The following is a 19,784-nucleotide window of genomic DNA, read 5'->3' as shown; positions in this document are numbered from 1 at the left end:
GACTAACGCCAGCTAAAGCTGTACACAGGCTGCTAGGGCACTCCTGTACAACAAACACTGGACACAAAGGTATAAAAATAGATGACTTCACGGTGGAAACCGTGGTGTCTTACTTGCCCCATGGCTGACAAAGTGTTCACTCGCACCACAGGTTTGCCCGGGCCATGACGCTGCTGGTCGCTTTGTGGGGTTCCAACTCCTAGGGCCAAGCTGTAAGCACTGCGGGGAACCTCCTGAGAAAGACGCTATTGCCATAATAGGAGTTTTCATTGGCAGGACATCTGGGGAAGAAGCCTAAATATCGGTTCTACCTTTTCCCGGAGCTGGCCACAGAGCAGGTCTGCCCAAACGCGGCCCCCGTGAGGGAAGCGCTGCTGACGGCAGCCGTGGCCCAGACAAAGCGCACAGAGGATTTTTAAGGAAGAGGAGACAACAACCACATGCCCGCCACAAACGTGCTGCTCACCGCGGTAAGAGGACGAGACGAGCTGCTCGTTCAGAAGGAGCCATACCCGGGCCCGCCCCGGGGCAGGCGAGGGCGAAGCCACTCGAGGGCGCGCCCTCCGTGGGCGGGAAGGTAGCGGGGACTCCTCCTCCTGCCCAGAGCATCGGTGTGCGATGGGGCTGGGAGCGGGGCCGGGAGGCTTAGCCCCGCTCTGGCCGGGAGCCATGCCCGCGGGGAACGGCACGGGCACCTCCAGCCGCCTGGAGCCCGCGGCGCCCGAGCAGGAGGTGCCGGGCGAGCGGCCCCTCTTCAGCGCCGGCACCTACGAGCTGCTGGCGCTGCTGGTCGCCACCATCGGCATGCTGGGCTTGTGCAACAACTTGCTAGTGCTGGTGCTCTACTATAAGTTCAAGCGGCTCCGCACGCCCACCAACCTCTTCCTCGTCAACATCAGTCTCAGCGACCTGCTGGTGTCGGTCTTCGGCGTGAGCCTTACCTTCATGTCCTGCCTGAGGAGCCGCTGGGTGTGGGATGCGGCCGGCTGCGTCTGGGACGGCTTCAGCAGCAGCCTTTTCGGTGGGTGCCGGGGCCGCGGGCGCCGCCTGTCCCTCCCTGTCCTGCTGGCTTCCTCCTCGCCCGCTTGTACCGCGGTGTCGCGCCCCGTTCCCGCTTCCCAACCGCCCCAACTGCCCCGTCCCGCTCCCTTGCCGGCCCCAACCGCCCTGTGCCCGCTTCCCAACCGCCGCATCCCTGCCTCTCCCGCGGGGCGCTCCGGCCGGGGACTTCACTCGCCGCCCTGGCGGGGCGGGACCGGGCGCTTTTTTGGTAAAAAAAGCGACAGTGCTGGAGAAAACGACCCGGAGCAAAAAAAAGAAATTCTTCGAGAATCAGTTTCTCGACCTCCAGCCATTGCCGGTGTAACGGGACACTTAGGGAAAACGGCAGCAGCACTGTTAGAAGGGGTCTCGAGTTGACCGAGTGATGCGCAGAATTCATGAGCATAAACGACTCTGTTCTATAGGAGGAAGCGCTGCAATCCGTGGATAAGGAGCACATATGACTCGGGGTGCAGGGTCAGCAGTGTCCCGCCTCCATGGAACAGGTGGAAAGCTGCTCCCCAGCAGCCTTCCCAGTGTCCCGACTTGTCTGTTTATAAAGCTATGTAGTGTGTGGCAGTCGCTTCAATTTCCTTGTCCATATGTGAAATTCGGGTACCATCTTTCAGTCATAACAGTGTCACACAGTTGGGCTTTGGGAAACCACTGATTCCCATGAAGTTTTAGCACTGCAGAAGGAGTACTTATGCTATTTCTGTTTTCAAAACCTAGAAGCTCTTCACTGGTTTCCTCCCTTCTTCCTTTGCAGAAGTCTGCAGAAGAATAGGTTGCAGTCCAGCTATGCACATGGAGCCTGTTAAAAGGAATATGGCTATTTGTTTACTGGTAAATGATGCTGCAAAAGAACAGGGTTGTGTTTCTAATGGTGAAGTAAATGTTTGGCTAGTCAGAAAAATCTAAAGCTCATGTCAAATACTGCTTTTTCTGGCAGAGGTGTATAAATTAGAGGTGGATCACACTGTACCCATGGGATGTGTATGCACTGAAAATTGGCTCTAAGGTGACACATTTAAGTCTTCAATAAGCTTTGTAGCTTTCCTGCACACATAATCTTTGTTTCACATGGCACTGTAGTCTGCCTTTTGTGGGCTACTGGGCAAAGATGCGTGGTTGCTCATGTTTGATTTGACTGCTGCTGTGTAGTCCAGCAAAAATCTTATGTCTTGAAAGTTATGGTGCATGCAGGATGTAGTTAATAGTTTGTGCAGGGTTTGGTACTAGATGATTTCTGCAGTCAACAGCTCTCAGACTTTTGTGTAGCTGTTGTTGTCAGGGAAAGTACTAGAGAACCTCACTAGCATAAGGTTGTCTCCATCACTCAGCCTGTTCAAATTCTTGAAAAACTCAAGTGTCTGCCTCACAGATGCTGCCACACAACTGAATGTTAATCTTACACAGGGGACATAAAGTACAGTTCTGTTCCTACCTTTATCTTTTATATGTTATACTTATTATTTTTGATGGAGGCATTTTCCCTATAGGTTCAAAAAATAAGATACATAGTAAGAGTGAAAAAAACCAGACTATAATAATCTTGTACCATCTTCTGAAATAGTAGAAATAGAAAGAATGAGGTATATAAATTGGCAAGGAAATTGCTTGATCACGTGACTTTTATTTTCTGTTTATTTTTAGGTGCGCTATGTAATTTGTTACTATAAATATATTCAGTGTTGATGCTTTCCTGCATCCCTCTATTTAAGAAATTTTCCGAAGAAATGTAGGCAAATTCATGGGCCTTATCTAGAGAGTAGTCAAGTTAGCATCAGTGGTTTGTAAAATTACATCTTCCTGTATTTGGTCACGCTATGTTCCTTTTCCATAATGTGTTTCATTGGGAAGAATTTTTTTATTACTATTATTATTAGAAAAGTGTGTGTTTGTGTGTAGTTGATCATATGGAAGTGGAGAGTAAATGCACAACTTAATGTTCAGGAGTGGTGCCTGAGTTTACCTTTTTCAACTGGCATGTAAAATAATAGAAAATATTTAATGTAGCTATTATAATTGAATGCTAATCTGATAAAGTGATGTCTAATTTTAACTTCCACAGCACTGTTTTCATACTATAATCTAGAAATAGAGGGATTGTTCTTTCCTGTTTTTGAAGATAAGTGGTTCCCCACCTGCATAGGAAAGCAGGGGCATGTCAATGCTGAGGAAAAAAAAGTATAAATGATGCCCTGCAGGTAGCATCATACTCTGCTTGCCATCTGGATTATTGCTACCATGGCTTCTATTTCCATTTTGTAATGTGTCTATGAAAAAAAAAGTAATTCGAAGGTTTTTTGTTTGTGTTTTTCTGTTTGGTAAATTTTTGTTGTTGTTTGGGGTTCGGTATTTTGGTTGGATTTTTTGTGGGTTTTTTTTCTTTTTTTCTATTTTTGGGGGGGGGGGATTTTTTGGTGGGTTTTTTGGTTTTGTTTTTGCTTGCTTGTTTGTTTTTGGTTTTTTTTCCCCCCCAGTAGTGGTGAAGATACTGATTGAAGATTTCATTCAGAGTAACCAGGTATTATCTTAATGAATATACTTCTCTTGTATATAACAGACCAAGTCACCTATTATCTTGAGGTGATGGTGGTAGGGAAAGTACTGTAATGGAAGTCTTATGTGTGTATTACCTACAAGTGTTTCTCCAAGCATAACACTCTCCCCAGGAACTTTTGGGAGTACAAAGTACACTCATTGATCAGAAGACATACAAAATTGACATCTTTGAAAAGTGAAATTCTCATTAACTAAGCAGAGTACTTACAGCTTTGCAGTGTTCAATTGCTCAATAAGCCACAGTGACATAATAAAGATATTTCCAGAATAAAGTGGTGGTAGCTCTGATACCATGGATATGGAGTCTATGAAACCACAACAGATCATGTGAAATTACTTTAGTGGTGTGGATATGTCCTGGGGTTGGACCCAGTCTAGCTCATTTCATGTCAGATGACCAAAACCTCTTTATTTACAGCTTTGTGATTTCATGTTTGGGTATAAACTTGGACATTGCTACGTGAGCTTTCTGTGCCAGCCCTTCAAGTCTGAAGGCTGTCAGTCTTACTTTCCATCCTTATGCCGCTTTTTTAATTGGAAGAACAGCCCCTAAGACCCAATACTTGGTGTAAGTTGTTCTCTGCATGTGTTGACTTATAAATGAGAGGTTCCCCTGACAGTGGACAAGTTTGGGACAAAATATTAAATCTGCCTTTTTATTTATTTATTTTTTTTTTAACATAGGATTTTCACTTCAAATTCAGAGCTAATTCTCAATACATTTTAAAAATCAGATTCTTTCTAGTTACTGTAGTTAATCAGGAATCACTTTGAAAATCATGATCAAGCATCTTCATTTTAAATCTTCACGTGTTGTTACAAGGTTTTTCCTCGTACTGTTTTGAAACTGAGATCAAGGTGTTTCTGTGTTCCTCTTAAGGATTTCAATATGATTAAATAAATAGGTGACATTTATGCTTAAAATAAACCAGTAGCATCTGTATTTTCAGAAGCCTTCATTACATAATAATGACAACTTCTTTTCCCTCTCACAGATATGAGGGCACTCTCTACACTTCTAATAATTTTGCATTGAAGAATTGAGCATTTTCTTTGTAAGAGTGCTTCTCATTTTGCCAGCCAGTTGGAGGCATGTTAAGATCCAGAACTTAGACACTGTAAGCAGATGTTCATGGTGTGAAACTTTTAAGTTGAGAAGATGGCAGCAGAACTACAGATGGTCTGTCCAGGAATAAATGGCTGGTTTTTGTGTTCCTCACAATAGTCTACTTTTGCATTATCATAACTTTATCATGAGACAAACCCATGTAGTAATATCTGCTCTTGAGTTGCATTGCACAGCTCAGAACCTGAGGTTTGTGCTACTGCCTAAGTTTTCTGTGACTTGGAAGATTTTTTTTGAGCCTTTAGAAGGTGCAGAGACCTGCTTGCTACAGTGCAAAATTGATCCTTTTGGCTACTGAACATCTGTCCTTGTCACACAAATAACAGTCCCTATTTTCTTTAACTCCTTAGAGTCTGAAGTCAAGATACTGTTTAGGTACATATGTCTCCATAGCAGAGGCCGCAAGAAGGGCTTTTTTTCTCTACTACAAAGCCATTCTTAGCACCTCATATATTAGTGTAGGGAAAATGACATGAATGATTACCTGACGAGTCTTAGTCTAAGCTTTCATGACGTCATTGTCTGTCTTAGACAATAATCCCCACCTAATTTTGTTTCACTGAGTTCCAGTGTTTATTTTGTAACAGGTGATGTATCCTGATGTGATATGGCAGCTGCTTCAATTAAGTGATGTATTTATACCAGGAGGGTCACCTTTCTATGGAGGTGTGCAGTCAACTCTATGCTGGTCCTACTGCGTCTGCCACCCTGTCTTTATGTAAAAAGCTTCTCTTTCCCTGTCTGTAGTCAACCAAGCACTAAGTAGTAGAGATCTGTGTAATCTCTTTATCTGATTTAGTAATAAAACTCCTATTTGGGAGGTGTGCTCTCTATCACTGACAGCATAGCTTTTTGGTTATAATTTCTAGAGAGGACACCTGACAGCTAAACATACACAAAAGTCTTGGTTAGCAGACACAGATAATTTCTTTCTTCAGGTAAGAGGGTAATTGTGAAATACAGGGTCAGGATGTCATGATCTTTATGTGTATCTGCTGGCTTCTCACAGATATGCAAGGGGTTTTTTTAAATGATGGTAATTGTCATAACTTGATGTGCACAAGAGAAATTTGTGTACTGCTCACCCCCAGGCAGCGGATGTCTGCTTTAATGCCTTCTGTACATAGAAATAGGCCCTGAGGGTTTTGAGGTAAGCTAGTCTTATCACGTGGAGCATACACACATAACCCCCGAGCATAAAGCACTTCAGCTACAAGTAATGGTAGCTAAACCATTGGCCAGTACTGGTGTTCTAACACTTTCTGATAAATTTCATTGTGCAAAGGAAGAAAGGAGTGGAAAAATGGTTTATTACAGGAATGATCTCGAGGAACAGAAACCAAAGTTGTTTATCTGAGGCAGTTTCTTGACAGGAGGTTGCATAGTAAGGGTATACTCTGGGGTAGGCTTTATATTGTTAAACCTTGTTTGTGATTGAAAGGCTACTCTTACTGAAGTGTGATTAGAGACCTCTGTCTTTTACTAACTGCAAGCTGTTTTTGTAAGGATAAAAAAACACTGCCAGATTTTAATGTAAAATTAAAAGTATTATGTCCCTTCTGGACAAATTACCATTGGTATACAGCAGCTAGATCTTGATGAGCTACCAAACCAATGTTGATATCCGGGTGTATACTCCATTCAAGTAACATGAAATAGAGCATGGGAAAAATTGTAAGAGCTTTACAGACTGTACTTTCCTGCAAAAAGCTTCTGTGTGTACAGCTGAGGTTCTTTTATTTGTTTGTTTCAATGCAAGCTGATACCACCACCACACCCAGCAAATACTGAAGTAAGGGTTAATTGCTTGAAAGTGTCTTGTGGACCTGGCTTCAGTTACAGCCTGTTCATCTAAGGGTCTTCCCTGCACAGAGGCAGAGTGATGTGCTGTGCATTACCCTCTTGCATTACCCATGTATGTTATATGCACTGATTTAATCTCGCTAAAAGCGTTTTCTATTGTTACTCAGCAGATAGTTTTAGGATCTTGTGTTACAAATAGCTGGAGGCTCAATCAACATGCTTTCAGCTTTAGCTTTTTTTTTTCCTCCAGAGTGAGTTAATCACTTGGAGTATTGAATCTGGAAGAGATGATTTATTTCACCATAATTTTATAGGACAGCTGCATATAAAATATAGTTGAAGTCTATTATGTCCAAGAGAAGTGATTTTCCCCTGCCTAGATTTGAATGCAGATATTAAAATTGCTTGAAAAATTAGAAATGATGCATAGCTGGTGCTTAAAACTTATTGTAGTGCCTAACTGCTGAATTCAAATAGACTGGTTATGTATTTTTTAGTTCAAAACTGGAGAGTGAAACAGCATCTTTTCTTTCCATGGACAAGGAAGTTGCTTCTACTAAATTGCTGCTGTCTAGCTTTTCAGATGTGAAAAGAGGTGAGGAGGGGTTGCAGAAGGGTGGCTTTCTTCTGTGATTAGGTATGCAAAATAGTCATTCAGCACTTGCATGTAGGGCAAGGATTAATTGATACAGAAAATAATATGTCCTTTGACAGAAGCCATGGTCTGTCTCAGAATTGGGTCTTACTTGCTACATTATGCTGCAGTTGCTCTATAGCAATTCTCAGTCTTTGGCAATATTTGATACCACCTCTGACCAAATTATAGGCCATGTTTGGGTCAGGGGCTCAATATGAAAATAAGGTGTATCTTGCATGGAGAGGGCAGAAGCTGTTGTGATTATTCAAACTCGGTTAACACTTCAGTTCTGAAGGCACCACAATATTTTTCTTCTAATTAAGGATTATAAAGTCAGAATATACACATTGTATGGTACAATGCAGTATGGCTTAGCTGTATTTTGCAGGCTCTGTGTTGACATACACTATGTAGCTTGAAGTATTTAATGATGTATCCAGAACTAGTATGTCTCCTTGAAAAGCTCTGAATACAGAAGAAATAATTATTACATATGATACATGATGAAATCTACACTAAAGGCAGTATTTTGGTAGAAAAACAAGACAAAATGGCAAAAATGAGGATTTTCCTAATAGACATTCCTAAATAACAAGAAGTAGCTTGTCACTGCTCTCTGATTCTGTGCAGCTGGCTACTGGAGAAGAAGAGGAGTTGCAACACAGAATTGCAAGCTAGTGGCTTAAACAAGAAGACACTTCAGTTTTGCTACATTTATCTGCAGGTTAAATGGGAATGACCCCATTTGTGCTAGGGTAATTGCCCAGGCTTAAATCAGAGCTAAAACTAGCATCATTTCCTAAACACAGAGAGTGTTTATGTTTATAATCAGCACTTACAGATAGGGGTATTCACTGAGATGAAAATCTATATGTCAGACATGACACTGTAAACACTGGGCAGTAAAATCTTTCAGAAAGAGTTAGAGTGGTTTTCCAGTAGAGTAAATCAACCCTCAGAACTTTGGGTCTTAGCCTCGAATCAAAATATGTAGATCTCCAGTACCTCAAGAAGCATAACAAAATTTGTTTCAGATAAAAGGTAAAAATTGGTTTGAAATGCACATTTTTGCTAAGAGGGAGCTAATATCCAAAAAATAAACATAATGTCTTTCTGTAACAGATTTGGTTTTTTAATCGGCACATATTTCATCATATTAAAATATGCAACTCAGAATTAAATCTAATAATTTCCAGAAAAGCTCCTAGAGAGGAGCGGGGGCAGGGAAGGAAGTAAAATTCATAGCTTTCCTCTGTATTAGACTACAGAAACTGAATGATACATAGAAAATGGAGCCATATGCATGCATAAATCATATATATATTACGCTGTGACCTGCAGTTCCTGCCTCATGTTTGCCTGCTACCAGACATGCCTTGAATACCAACAGAAGAGGGATTTGCATTTTGTTGCATACTGTCCAACAGGCTGTCCAAGGTCGCCTTTGCAGTTCAGGGAGGAAAATTCAAGTATGTCTTTGGAGAACAGTGGTTTCAGACTGAAAGGGGCTTTACAGAACATTGTTCAAGTATCTATGTGCACATACTGATTTTTAGAGATATTGAGCATCTAATGCCTTCCTTGAGAGTGTCAAGGACTCAGTAAATTATTGCTTCTGAGCACCTGTACTTTCAGTCAAGCATGCATGCTTTTGATTACTTTGTCATGGCTAGAATTCAGCACTCATAAAAGGGATGGGGAAGTATTAAGACCACACAGGGACATTAGTCATTGAATACCATTCAATGAGGGAAGGTGGTAAGGAGCAAAAGGTTGATTTAGGTATTCTGACTCATCATCCTGAGGAGCTGCTCTTTCTCTCCATGATCAGACAAAGCTGCAATGCTCTATAAGCAAACTGAGCCTTTAGTTGAGTGATGTGGATTTTCCACAATAAACGTGCCTGTGGATGACTATCATAACTGTCAGGTAAAATTCTGTAATTCCTAATCTTTGGGTAAGGGAAATGGAAGGGGAACTTGTTGCCTTACCTTGTGTTCAGGAAATAGACCACATTTGATTGAATAAAGCACTTGCCTGAGCCAGTGTAAGTGTAGAATAGTACCTGTAAAATCCTGTAGTCATTTTCTAATGCCTGCAAATACTTTGCTTAGATCCACATTGTTCAATGTATTTTCAGCACGTTAGGTTACAAAAAAGGGCATGAAGGACTACTGTTCAACTTCATTAAAAAAAAAAATCCCAATAAACCCACCAACAAACCCAACCTTAGGTCTTTGGAAACCTGGCCCACATTTGCTAGTGCAATTTCAAGCTATGAAGGTGAAATTCTACAGCAACGATTTGTACAAGGAAAAAACCCCACAAAACTAAATGTGAAAGGTTACTGCATGTCCAACTATATCTACATCTTTTTGTGATGAAGGTTTAAAGATGACTAGAAAAAAGCACATAAAAAAAAAAATTGTTTCATTTTAAAGAGATATATGGAAGAGTGTGGCGTGTTTTCTTTTAGAGTGGGAAATTCTCTTAATCAAGAAAGTGTTCTAAGCTCATCACGTATAAAAAGGGAAATCTTTAATAACTGCAGCATAAAGTAACTTTCTTAGAATCCTAAAGGATATCCTACTGTGAGATACTTGGTTAATAATAAACTTCTTTTGCTGTTGAATACCTTGACGGAGAGGCTATGTGTTGCTCTAGATTTTGTTACTCTTTAGTTGCCTTCCTAAAATCCATGTTGCCGGTTCTTCTGTGCTGTTGTTAATTTGTCTTCATTAAATGTTTATCCTTTTTTCAAAGTGAGATCAGGTTTTTGCTGAATAAAAAATAATGGTTATTCTCTCTTTGGTAGTGAAATCTGCACAGTTAACCTTCTTACAGCTGTATAAGTGCACATTATGGCACATATGAATGTACTTGGAGAAATTAAATGCTCTGCATATGCATGAAAAAATACTTGTGCTTTGTATTAGATAAAATCTATAGAGATTTAGACACAGGTATCTGTATAATCTCACAGAATGCTGTGAATTGTTGTTTATGAGCTTGATGACTGAATCATAACAGATTTCAGGGGTCTGGCAGTTGCCTTGATGCCTTTTCCTGGCATTTCCTCTTAAAATCAAGAGTCAAACACGGTTAGAAGGAAAAACGGGATTTTACCTCTGTATTTTTTTTAAGGATCCTTAGGTGCACCACGTCCAGGTGGAAAGCGCTGAAATGCACCCCGCAATGCACACACACAATAGATCTGGTATATCATTATAGGTCTTACTAATTAGCATATCTATCAAAAATTCCCCAATGAGAGGCTCAAGTGAGCCCCCCCCCGAGGAACCTTCCCCTGGACGGTTCTATCTTAGTTTACAGAATGTGTTCTGGAGAGGACCTTGGGGTCTGGGGCACACTGATCCCTAGCTACGAGGCTTCTAAAATGTTTAATCTCTTAGTTTGACAAACAAGTCCAAAAATGTAGACAAAAAACCACTAAGAATACAGAAGTTATAAAAAAGGTATAAAAGAAAAGGCAAAAAATCATCATGGCATCAGCCTGATGGGTAATTTGGTTTTTGATCATCAAGTGTTACAGACCATTGAAACAGAAATCCTTATATTCTAATCAAGACAGAATTGCCTCGACTTCACGAAATGATAGAAGTGTCTGGATAGGATAATACTGAGAGCTGAAGATAATGTGATTTCTGTCATAACATGTTAATAATTGTGTACTCTGAGGTGGACAGAAAAGGAAGAGAGTGAATAAATAAACAAGGACTGATATTTTTATGAAAGCAGCACGATAGAAAAGGACACTCAAAATAACTGAATGTCTTTCAGATGGGACACCTTCAGCAATGTAATGCATTGCCTTCCTGGTTCTTTTTGGAATACAAAGACTTCCAGAATGTCTTGAAATAAATTGGAATTATTCTATTTGTTTTGTTCATATTAAAGGTGCACATCTATGCTTTCATTTGCCGAAGGCTTTCTTTAATTTCAGTCTCAGCTCTCAATTCACTAAGTTTCTAAGAGATTTTTTTATTGCTGATTATCTCAGTTTTAGATGATAGCTTTTTCTTTTATAAACCCTAAACAACAACAGCCAAAGGAAACCACAAACCCCAAAGGAATGCATAACAACAAACCCTACAACTGCCAGCAGAAAAAACCCCAAACCTTGGACCATGATATCTCACTTAATGAAGTAATGTTTGGGAAGAAGTATTGGCTTGGTCTCTTTTTTTACCTTGTCCCACTTCTTAGCCATTGTACGTCATGGATCAGACATCAGCTTCTTCCTCTGAGTAGTTTGAAGTTGGTGATTCTGTTTGGCTTAATAGTTAGTGAGTAATGCACTGTCACCCAAAAATCTTACTGAGATTAAATTCATAATATGAGCTAGGTAATTTTGAATTAACCTGCTAACAAAGGAAACATTTTTCAAGAGGAGTTCAGTCCAATTTACAGTATTTGTGAATAATTTGATTTTCATTATCTTTTTTTACAGGAATTGTTTCAATTATGACTCTCACTGCTCTTGCCTATGAACGCTACATTCGAGTGGTCCATGCGAAGGTGATTGACTTCTCTTGGTCTTGGCGGGCTATCACATACATCTGGCTGTACTCACTAGCCTGGACTGGAGCGCCTCTTTTGGGCTGGAACAGATACACACTGGAAATTCATGGATTAGGTTGTTCGGTGGACTGGAAGTCAAAAGACCCTTATGATACCTCCTTTGTGCTCCTTTTTTTCCTTGGCTGTCTAGTAGCACCTGTTGGGATCATGGCCTATTGCTATGGTCATATTCTGCATGCAGTAAGAATGGTAAGTTAGTTCAAATAAGACTTCCCTTAATGTAATACTCTCAGTGAAAAGTACTGAAGCTGTAAATTTGCACTCTTACTTCCCATTCAAACTTCTGAATGTTTGATGTTCATCTATGCCAGGTACCACTAGAAAGGTTGTAGGGTTGGGAGAGAACCAGCCTAGAGCTACCGAGGTCTATTTGTTATGTGGTTTTACTGGGAGGAAGTAGGGAACTGCTTATGCTTACTAATCCACATCAGATCCCCACCTGAAAATTCAGTTCAAATCCTTAGTATGAGAAAGCGTTACTGATTCATATTCTGTGGGTAGTTAGTCTGGACTCATTCAAGTTTATGGTCAACAGTATTGGCACAACAGATCATTTGTGGAGTATGTTCATGTGCATGTCTTATCTTTTCCTTATTTTGTGACTGAGGTAACATGGCAACCTGCTGCCTAGTATTCTGCTTTAGAGATTTCATAATTTTAGAGTAAAAAACTATGTGGCAAAGCAGTACAGAGAAATCTATTTATGAAATTTTCTTTTCTCTAAATATTTCTGATGACACAAATCTACAGGATTGTCTGAGTAGTCAGATAAAGGACCACTAATGTAAACTGAAATTGCTTATGCCAGTAGCTGAGCACAAGTTATTTTTCTAAAATGCTTATAACTGCAGCGTGCTTTGTTACATCTGCAGCATGATTTGTTGTTTTCTAGTAGATTGGCTATTCTGTGTTTTCTCAGCTTGTATTTTTACACTTAATGTAGAGAATAAGAGTCTGAGAAACATGATGTAAACTTCCAGAAGATTGTGGTTTATAAGATAAAGTGTATGATGTCTGTGCCTTAAACTAAAAGAGTGAATCAGTTACTTATAAATAAATGTAGAACTATTCAGGTTCAAGTAAAACAAAACCTATTTTATTTTACAATCTTTTTTCCTCTACAGCTTCGCTGTGTAGAAGATTTCCAGACGGTTCAAGTCATCAAGCTTCTAAAATATGAGAAGAAGGTGGCTAAAATGTGTTTCTTGATGATCTCCACGTTCCTTATTTGTTGGATGCCCTATGCAGTGGTCTCCCTCTTGATAACGTATGGCTATAGCAACCTTGTAACTCCAACAGTAGCTATCATCCCATCTTTCTTTGCCAAGTCAAGCACTGCTTATAATCCAGTTATCTATATCTTCATGAGTAGAAAGGTAGGTACATGAAAGGTTTTCTTGTTTGAATTATTAGTAGCCAGTATCACAGTTGTGGAATTTAGGTCTGATATCCTTTAATCTGAAAAATTATTTAAAAATTTGAACATCTACGGTAAATGATGACAATGTAGAAGAAGTAGAGTCCCTGATGGTGCTTAAATACCACCAGATTAGGAATTTAATTTGCTTATATGTGAATTTAAACATTTAACTTGCATGAAAGGGACAGGAAAGAGTGTCAGAATTCAAATGTCTGGTTTTGACAGTTTACCCATGAAATGGACTGCAACTAGAAGACCTCATCTGAATCACTCCCTTACCACAGTAGAACTCCATCAGAGAAAATTTAGAATAATGAGTGTCTGGGTTTTAGCAATAAAAAATCTTGCCTCTGACTTCTGTGTTATAGCAACACAAGGACTGAAATTGGAAGTGTAACATGCACATTGTAAACTTCTGAAACCAAGGTAGTATAAAGATATCTGGTGTTTAATAGAATCCCTTGACAAAGGGTAAAAAAACTGAATGATTGCTGGAGGGATTCTCTTGGGTTTTCCTTACCTTTAAGCTCATTATATATGAGATGGAATTTTCTGTGGTTTCCTACACTGGCTTGCAGTTGCTGGGCAGCAGCCTGGGCCAGCCAGCAGCCTGTAGGGACAAGGCAGCCAAGTCAGTGGGTCCAATCAGCCACGTGGGCAGCCAAGCAAAGGCTGCAGTGCAGCTCAGCTCAGGACCAAGGGCAAGGGGGAGCTTCAATGCTTTCCTGAGTAAAAGCAGGAGGCCTCTAATGTGGCATCTAGCAGTTTCTTCCCCCACAGCTCATTTCACAGCAGAATGATCCACAGTTACACAGCTGCACAATATCAGAGTTGTCCTGGATATGGGAAGCTAGCAACAGTCATGTTCAAAAAGACTTTTTCAACAGAGTGGCTTTTTAAATACATTGGCACTGACTCTGTACCTAGTTGTCAGGCTGAGTAGTATATCTAAAAACATTTCGTGGGTTCTGATACCCAGCAGCAAATCAAACTGGTACCAGGTGTAATGCCAGTAAAGACACAGCCAGGATAAGAATCAATCATCTGAACACACTTACTGGAGATGCATTGTGAAGTATTTTTCTCTTGCCTCTAATTCCAGATCAGAACCAAAATTTTAGTATTTTTTCTTAATTTTTTAGGGTTATTTTGCCCTCAGAAGGAATCCTAAAATGGGTTCTCTATAATAGCCTTCCTTTATCTGCTCTGTTCTAACATGCTTGTACTTTCTAACTTCTGCACTACTCCGAGGTAGACCATTACCTCTGGAGTTGTCAAGGCTTCCACATGACCATTCTTTTGCACCAGATTATCTTTTTCTGAGATCTTGTAATTAGCTAAGTTCATTTCCCAACAGGACCGACCTATTGTCTTCCCTGTGTCAGAGTAGGATTAATTTTCCACAGCAAAACCTTGTTCCAACTTGACATGTCAGATTGCTTCTTGCATGGTATCTGGGAAAACAGAGGCACTGGCCATGCAGGATAATACAGAGTAATCCTTAACTCAGGTAAATGGAAGGCTGTCAAAAAAATGTCCTAGCCCCTTTTCTGAGAAAAAGTGCATTATTTCCCACCTGCTTCCAGATGTTTGTTGTGTGTGGGGTTTTTGTTGTTTTTGTGTGGGTTGTTTTGATATTTTGGTTGGTTGATTGAAGTCTTCATCATACATTCCAGGCAAGTCTTGTTACAGATTATTAAACAAAGGGGAAATTGCCCACTTATTTCTGGTAAAAACAGAGATCTTCCCCAAAGGATCATATTTGAGCTTTAAATGTGTGTGACTGAAGGAACGCATCCTTTAACCCTCATACCTGGATCTTTGTTTTGTTGAAGGGGAGACCACAATTAGAGAATTAATACAGTACTACTACTCAAATTTTCATTCTATGTGCTGGTATGAGCTTTCACTGAATACCTCACATTATTTAGTCACACAGCAGAACAGACTTCCTATGTCATATGTAGCTGCTAGTTAGCTGAAAGACTTCTGTTCCTTCCGTATTCAATGGGAACATTTGACTTCTTTGTTACTAACCACTGAAATCTCATTTTACATCTGTGACATTAAATGCTTATTTTAAAATTCCAGACCCTGGAGTTACTTAAAAGGAAGAAAACATCTCTTTGTATCCCCTTCCTCCCCTTGTTCCTTCCCTCTGTATTCTCCTGTGAAGTGTTTGTGAGAATATTCTTTCCCTGCTGGATCAAATGTGTAACTTTTGAATATGGAAATACAATTATAGCACGCTTTGGAACCTAGTCCTCTTGCCTTTTGCAGATTGTGGATTGCAGATCTTGTGACTGGTAAAATACTCAGTTGCATTTCAGTGCCCTCTGTTGGCTCGGTGATCCTATTCAGATGTAGAGGGAAAAAGTACCCACTACAAAGGCACCGTGTTTTGTTGCTGAAACTAACTCAGAAGTTATGCAGAAGTCTCTTAGTTTGAGTCATTTACTGTACCGTGCCTTTCACTGGCTTGTACGTGGTAGTGAATACTTAGGAGGCTGAACCTTACTCTCTTTATTCTCTTTGCAGTTTCGACACTGCCTTTTGCAACTCCTGTGCTTTCGCCTGATGAGATTCCAGAGGACAATGAAAGAGACACCAGCAACAGGGAGTGACAAACCAATACGACCAATAGTTATGTCTCAGAAAGCAGGGGACAGGCCAAAGAAGAAAGTGACTTTCAGCTCTTCCTCTGTCATTTTTATTATCACCAGTGATGACACTGAGCAAATAGAAGACAGCAGTAAACACAATGAGACAAAAGTAAATGTCATCCAAGTAAAGCCACTGCAGGGATGAACTGAAGAGACATGAGAATGAGATGGATTTCAGCCAGTAGACTGTTGAGGCTGGAGACTGGTTTCAGTGGCAATGTCTGTGGGCTGCCAAAGGAAACTATATTCTTAAGCTGTGAAATACTGAAGGGATTCAGCATCTGAAGCTCTCCAAGTAGTTCACTTTCGGTCACAGTATGGAAATCTCTGCTAAAATTGTTGATGGATGTCATTACTCTAAATTTTCTTAAAGCATATTTTATGATTGCCATTCAGAACTTTTGGTATTTTAATGTTTTCGGTATACTGAGCCTTCAGTGAATAATTAAATGGATCTTATTTATATAATTTTGTTCTTGGTGAAATATTTTTTTTCCCCACCAACTAGGACATGATCTGATACTGTTGCTTGTTGGATACATCTTGAAGGGAAGTACTAGGTCCTGAGAAAAAAGTAGTATTTCAGTATTTCAGTTAACCTTTCTAAAGAACAAGTAGAGGGTTTGTAAACAGAAACTACCCACTGTTCAGATTTATGAAGATAAAATTTGAGTAATTAACAATAACAGTGTGCAATTCTTCATTAATTGCTGTACAACATATTTACCACACTGACAATCATGTAACAGTATATGAAAACTAAAAACTAGCAGTTGTGGTAAATTTCTTATCTTAGCTACTCTGTTTGAAGGGCAGTGAAATGAGCCAAAACTTCATGAAATGATTTTCATTGAAATTGCAAGATTTCGTTTCCTTTCATGAAAGGAAAGGAAATGAGAAATCAAGGAATGAAGTGAAATGGAAAGACAAGAAAGGAAATATAAGGAAATGAAATGAAATTGAAAAAAAGAAAATTCTTAGGAGAATTTTGAAATGGAATGGAATCAAGTACCATGAAATGAACCAAAACTTCATGAAGTGATACTCATTGCAATTGCAAGGTTTCATTTCCTTTCATGAACTGAAGAAATTTCATCACAGCAGGGTACCGAGATTGCTCACTGTACACTTTTGGAATCTGGGCCAGCCATGGTGATGGGGATCGCAGCAGCAGCCACAAGTTGCCATTAGGGTTTGGGTTAGGCTTCAGAGAGCTGCAGGGCCTCCAGGGACACTGGCAGTCAAAAAGGCAGTGCAAAGGCATCACAGCAGGGTGGCAGCATTGCCAACTCCACTCTTCTGAATCTCTGCCCCCTCTGGTGATAAGGACCCCTGCCACAGTGCCAAGCTGCCTTTGGGGTTAGAGTTAGGGTTGAGAGAGTAAAGGAGCCTATAGCTCCAGGAACACTGGGGCTGGAAAAGGCTTGTCAAGGCGATCCCCACAGGGCCCCAATTTAGCGGCTCCTACAGCAGGGTATATAATTAATGAAGATTTTAGATAAACTAGTTGGTAAGAACATTCATGATCCTGACATGCAAAGGGAAGTTATGGGTGTGGTGAGTACCATAATAACCTCAGAGCAAATTAATTTCTCTTAGGGATGTTTCATTGATATCATGCATTACTAGAAAAATACATATGATGATTTAGCTAAAATACCATTTTTAATCTGCAAATGCAGAGGCCTCAGTTGGCTTGTTGCCTCCCAGCACCTGGTGTGTCAAGACTCTCTTGGGAGGCATTTCAGCATCTCCTTTGTGCTGGGGAAGGGATCCCCTCTCACCCTGTGTTTTGAGGCAGTCATGAATCCTGAAGCTGTGCCCACTGACTTACCCGTGCCGGGGCTTCTGCTGCTGTGCTGGATCCCATGGAGGCAAGACACTGCGGAATGGGAACAGATCTGCTGCACAGCCATGTGACCTTCCTCCTTTTTCAGCTCCCAGCAGAAACTAGATTTGTGCTGAGTGTATCTAACTTCATTGCAGAAGAGTTGGGCCTTATACTACTATGACTGTTTTTTATCACAATGATTACATCAGTCAGGAGATCAGTATTCACAAGCATACCCTTTTTGCTCTTGTCCCCTGCATAACATCAGTCTCCTGCTGCTGTTTCCTGCTAGAATACTGCATCAGCTAAGTGAAATGGATATGCAACCACTATACTGTGCTAAACCACCCAGAAAGAACAGCTTTTAAGAATACACTTATCCTTGGCTTATATAAACAACCTTCAGCTCAAGAATGGAATTTGACTGTCTAATATCCAGAGGTAAGAGATGAGAAAAACCTGGCTATGACGATGGAAGATTTCACAAACTCATACTCGATGCACATGCAAACATCTCAGTTTGAAAATATCTGCAGTCAGGTATTTCTTTTGTCAGTCTGTGTCACCACAGTTACAGAGTGTTATTTGTTGTCTCTCAAGAAGGAAAAAAGGAGGGGCGTGAGGCTGGAACTGTCCCGGAGAATGGGAATGCCTGTTCCTGCTGCTGCTTAAGGTTGGCAGTAGGTGCCCCTTTGGGGTTGGACCGGTACTGGCACATGCCCCCGTCCCTCCCTCGGTGGCAGCAAAAGCGGGATGAGAAGCAAGAGGGAGAAGCGCACAGCTGATCTCCGTTTTTTTTTTCTGCCGCAGGCAAGCGCTGCAGCCTTTGAGTTCCACTTGCCTGATGCCCAAGGCTGCCTTGCCTGCTGCTCTGACCTGGCTCTACATTCCATTTATCCAGCTCAAATAAAAAGAGTGCTTTTTTCTTGCTCTCTCCTGACCAGATTAGTATTGAAAAAAAACTTGTAACACGTTAAATCTGAAGAGGAAATTAACTGATTTTTAGTACAAAAGAGAAGGCACGTTATTAACAGACTTGGCATGAAGCGTTGCCTGGCCCTGGCCCTTTTCCCTCGCGTTTCCTTGCATTTTCCAGCAGTGTTTGCGCTCCCTCTTGTGGCTTGCTCAGCCCGGTACCTGCTGACTGAATAATGAGCCTGGCTTCCTAAAAACCTGTTTTTCTTGCATGTTTCCTCTGCATATGGGCAGATTCACTGTTTCATGTCTATTATATTTTGTTTATATTGCATATACTTCTGTCTTTGAAAAAGTATAGGAAATAGATATCTGTAACTAATAGGAAAGGCCTGTCGTGATAATTTGAGGACCTTATGCCTTTGCACATTCTGGAGAATGCAGCCAGATAGGCTGGCTGTATAGATTGTGTAGGCATGGTGCTGGAGCAGCATATTAAAGTGCTTCCAAATCAATTTTTAGCCTTGCTGAGACTTTCTCCAGGTGAAGGTAAGACTCCATCTGTTACTTCTCAAAGCAGCCTGATGTCCACTCTGCGGAGGAATAAAGTGTATGTGTATTGATTAGCCATGCTGGTTTTCACCAGTCTATCTTCATAGATAAATGATTGAGACTGAGGCCAGGATAATAGAATTATTAAACCTTACTTAATAGGCTTTCTGGTACCCTCTTTTTTATCTGTGTTAACTGAATTTCTGTTATAATAGTGGGCTTCCAGGTGTAACAAAACAGGATTTTGTTTCTGTGATGGATGGACCTGAGAGAGTAACGAGAAGATACTTGTCATCTTCACATATCCCATTGTCTTCATGGTTTATCTAAATGACTTGCAGCAATATGCCCTCAATACCCTGTGCCTTTCATTTGGTTTGCTGTGCTGTTGTGAGTTGAGTATTGAGTACATGGGATGGGCCATGACTGATACCTAGAACAGTGTCAGTGCAAATTCCATCTGCAATTACTCTTTTCTAAGTCATGCTGAAGCCTTCAGTAAGAGGCCCTTACAAAACTGGGCAGGGTTTTCTTTCCTTATGCCAAATATGCACTTATTTTAGCACCCTTTCAGTAATATGTCTGCTGGTTGGGTCTAAAGAGAGTTCAAAGGGCTCTTGAACGTG

The 19,784-nt window shown here is 40.7% G+C and overlaps 2 protein-coding genes across 12 annotated transcripts in view; one reads left to right on the top strand and one right to left on the bottom strand.

Annotated features, from left to right (window-relative positions):
* The window catches only part of WDR64 (WD repeat domain 64), a 72,103-nt gene extending 70,939 nt beyond the window's left edge, over positions 1 to 1,164 (bottom strand). For 3 of the 11 annotated variants that reach the window (XR_005604053.1, XM_039568123.1, XM_039568125.1), the window contains exon 1: positions 467 to 621. The gene's annotated coding sequence lies outside the window, so the exon portion shown is untranslated. Of the gene's footprint in view, positions 1 to 466; positions 625 to 941 lie in introns of those variants that run through there. The other 8 variants (XM_039568132.1, XM_039568133.1, XM_039568124.1 and 5 more) reach the window with 7 other exon arrangements.
* Positions 578 to 19,121, top strand: OPN3 (opsin 3). Its single transcript, XM_039568134.1, has 4 exons — positions 578 to 1,021; positions 11,647 to 11,966; positions 12,902 to 13,153; positions 15,736 to 19,121. The coding sequence occupies exons 1-4, from the start codon at positions 619 to 621 to the stop codon at positions 16,003 to 16,005; spliced, it is 1,245 nt and encodes a 414-aa protein (XP_039424068.1). The 5' UTR covers positions 578 to 618; the 3' UTR covers positions 16,006 to 19,121.
* Positions 19,122 to 19,784: the final 663 nt, after the last annotated feature.

This window comes from Corvus cornix, chromosome 3, assembly GCF_000738735.6.
Source record: "Corvus cornix cornix isolate S_Up_H32 chromosome 3, ASM73873v5, whole genome shotgun sequence".
Lineage (NCBI taxonomy): Eukaryota > Metazoa > Chordata > Aves > Passeriformes > Corvidae > Corvus > Corvus cornix.
Note: the sequence above shows the minus strand (reverse complement) of the source record. Positions and strands in the feature narration are given on the sequence as shown.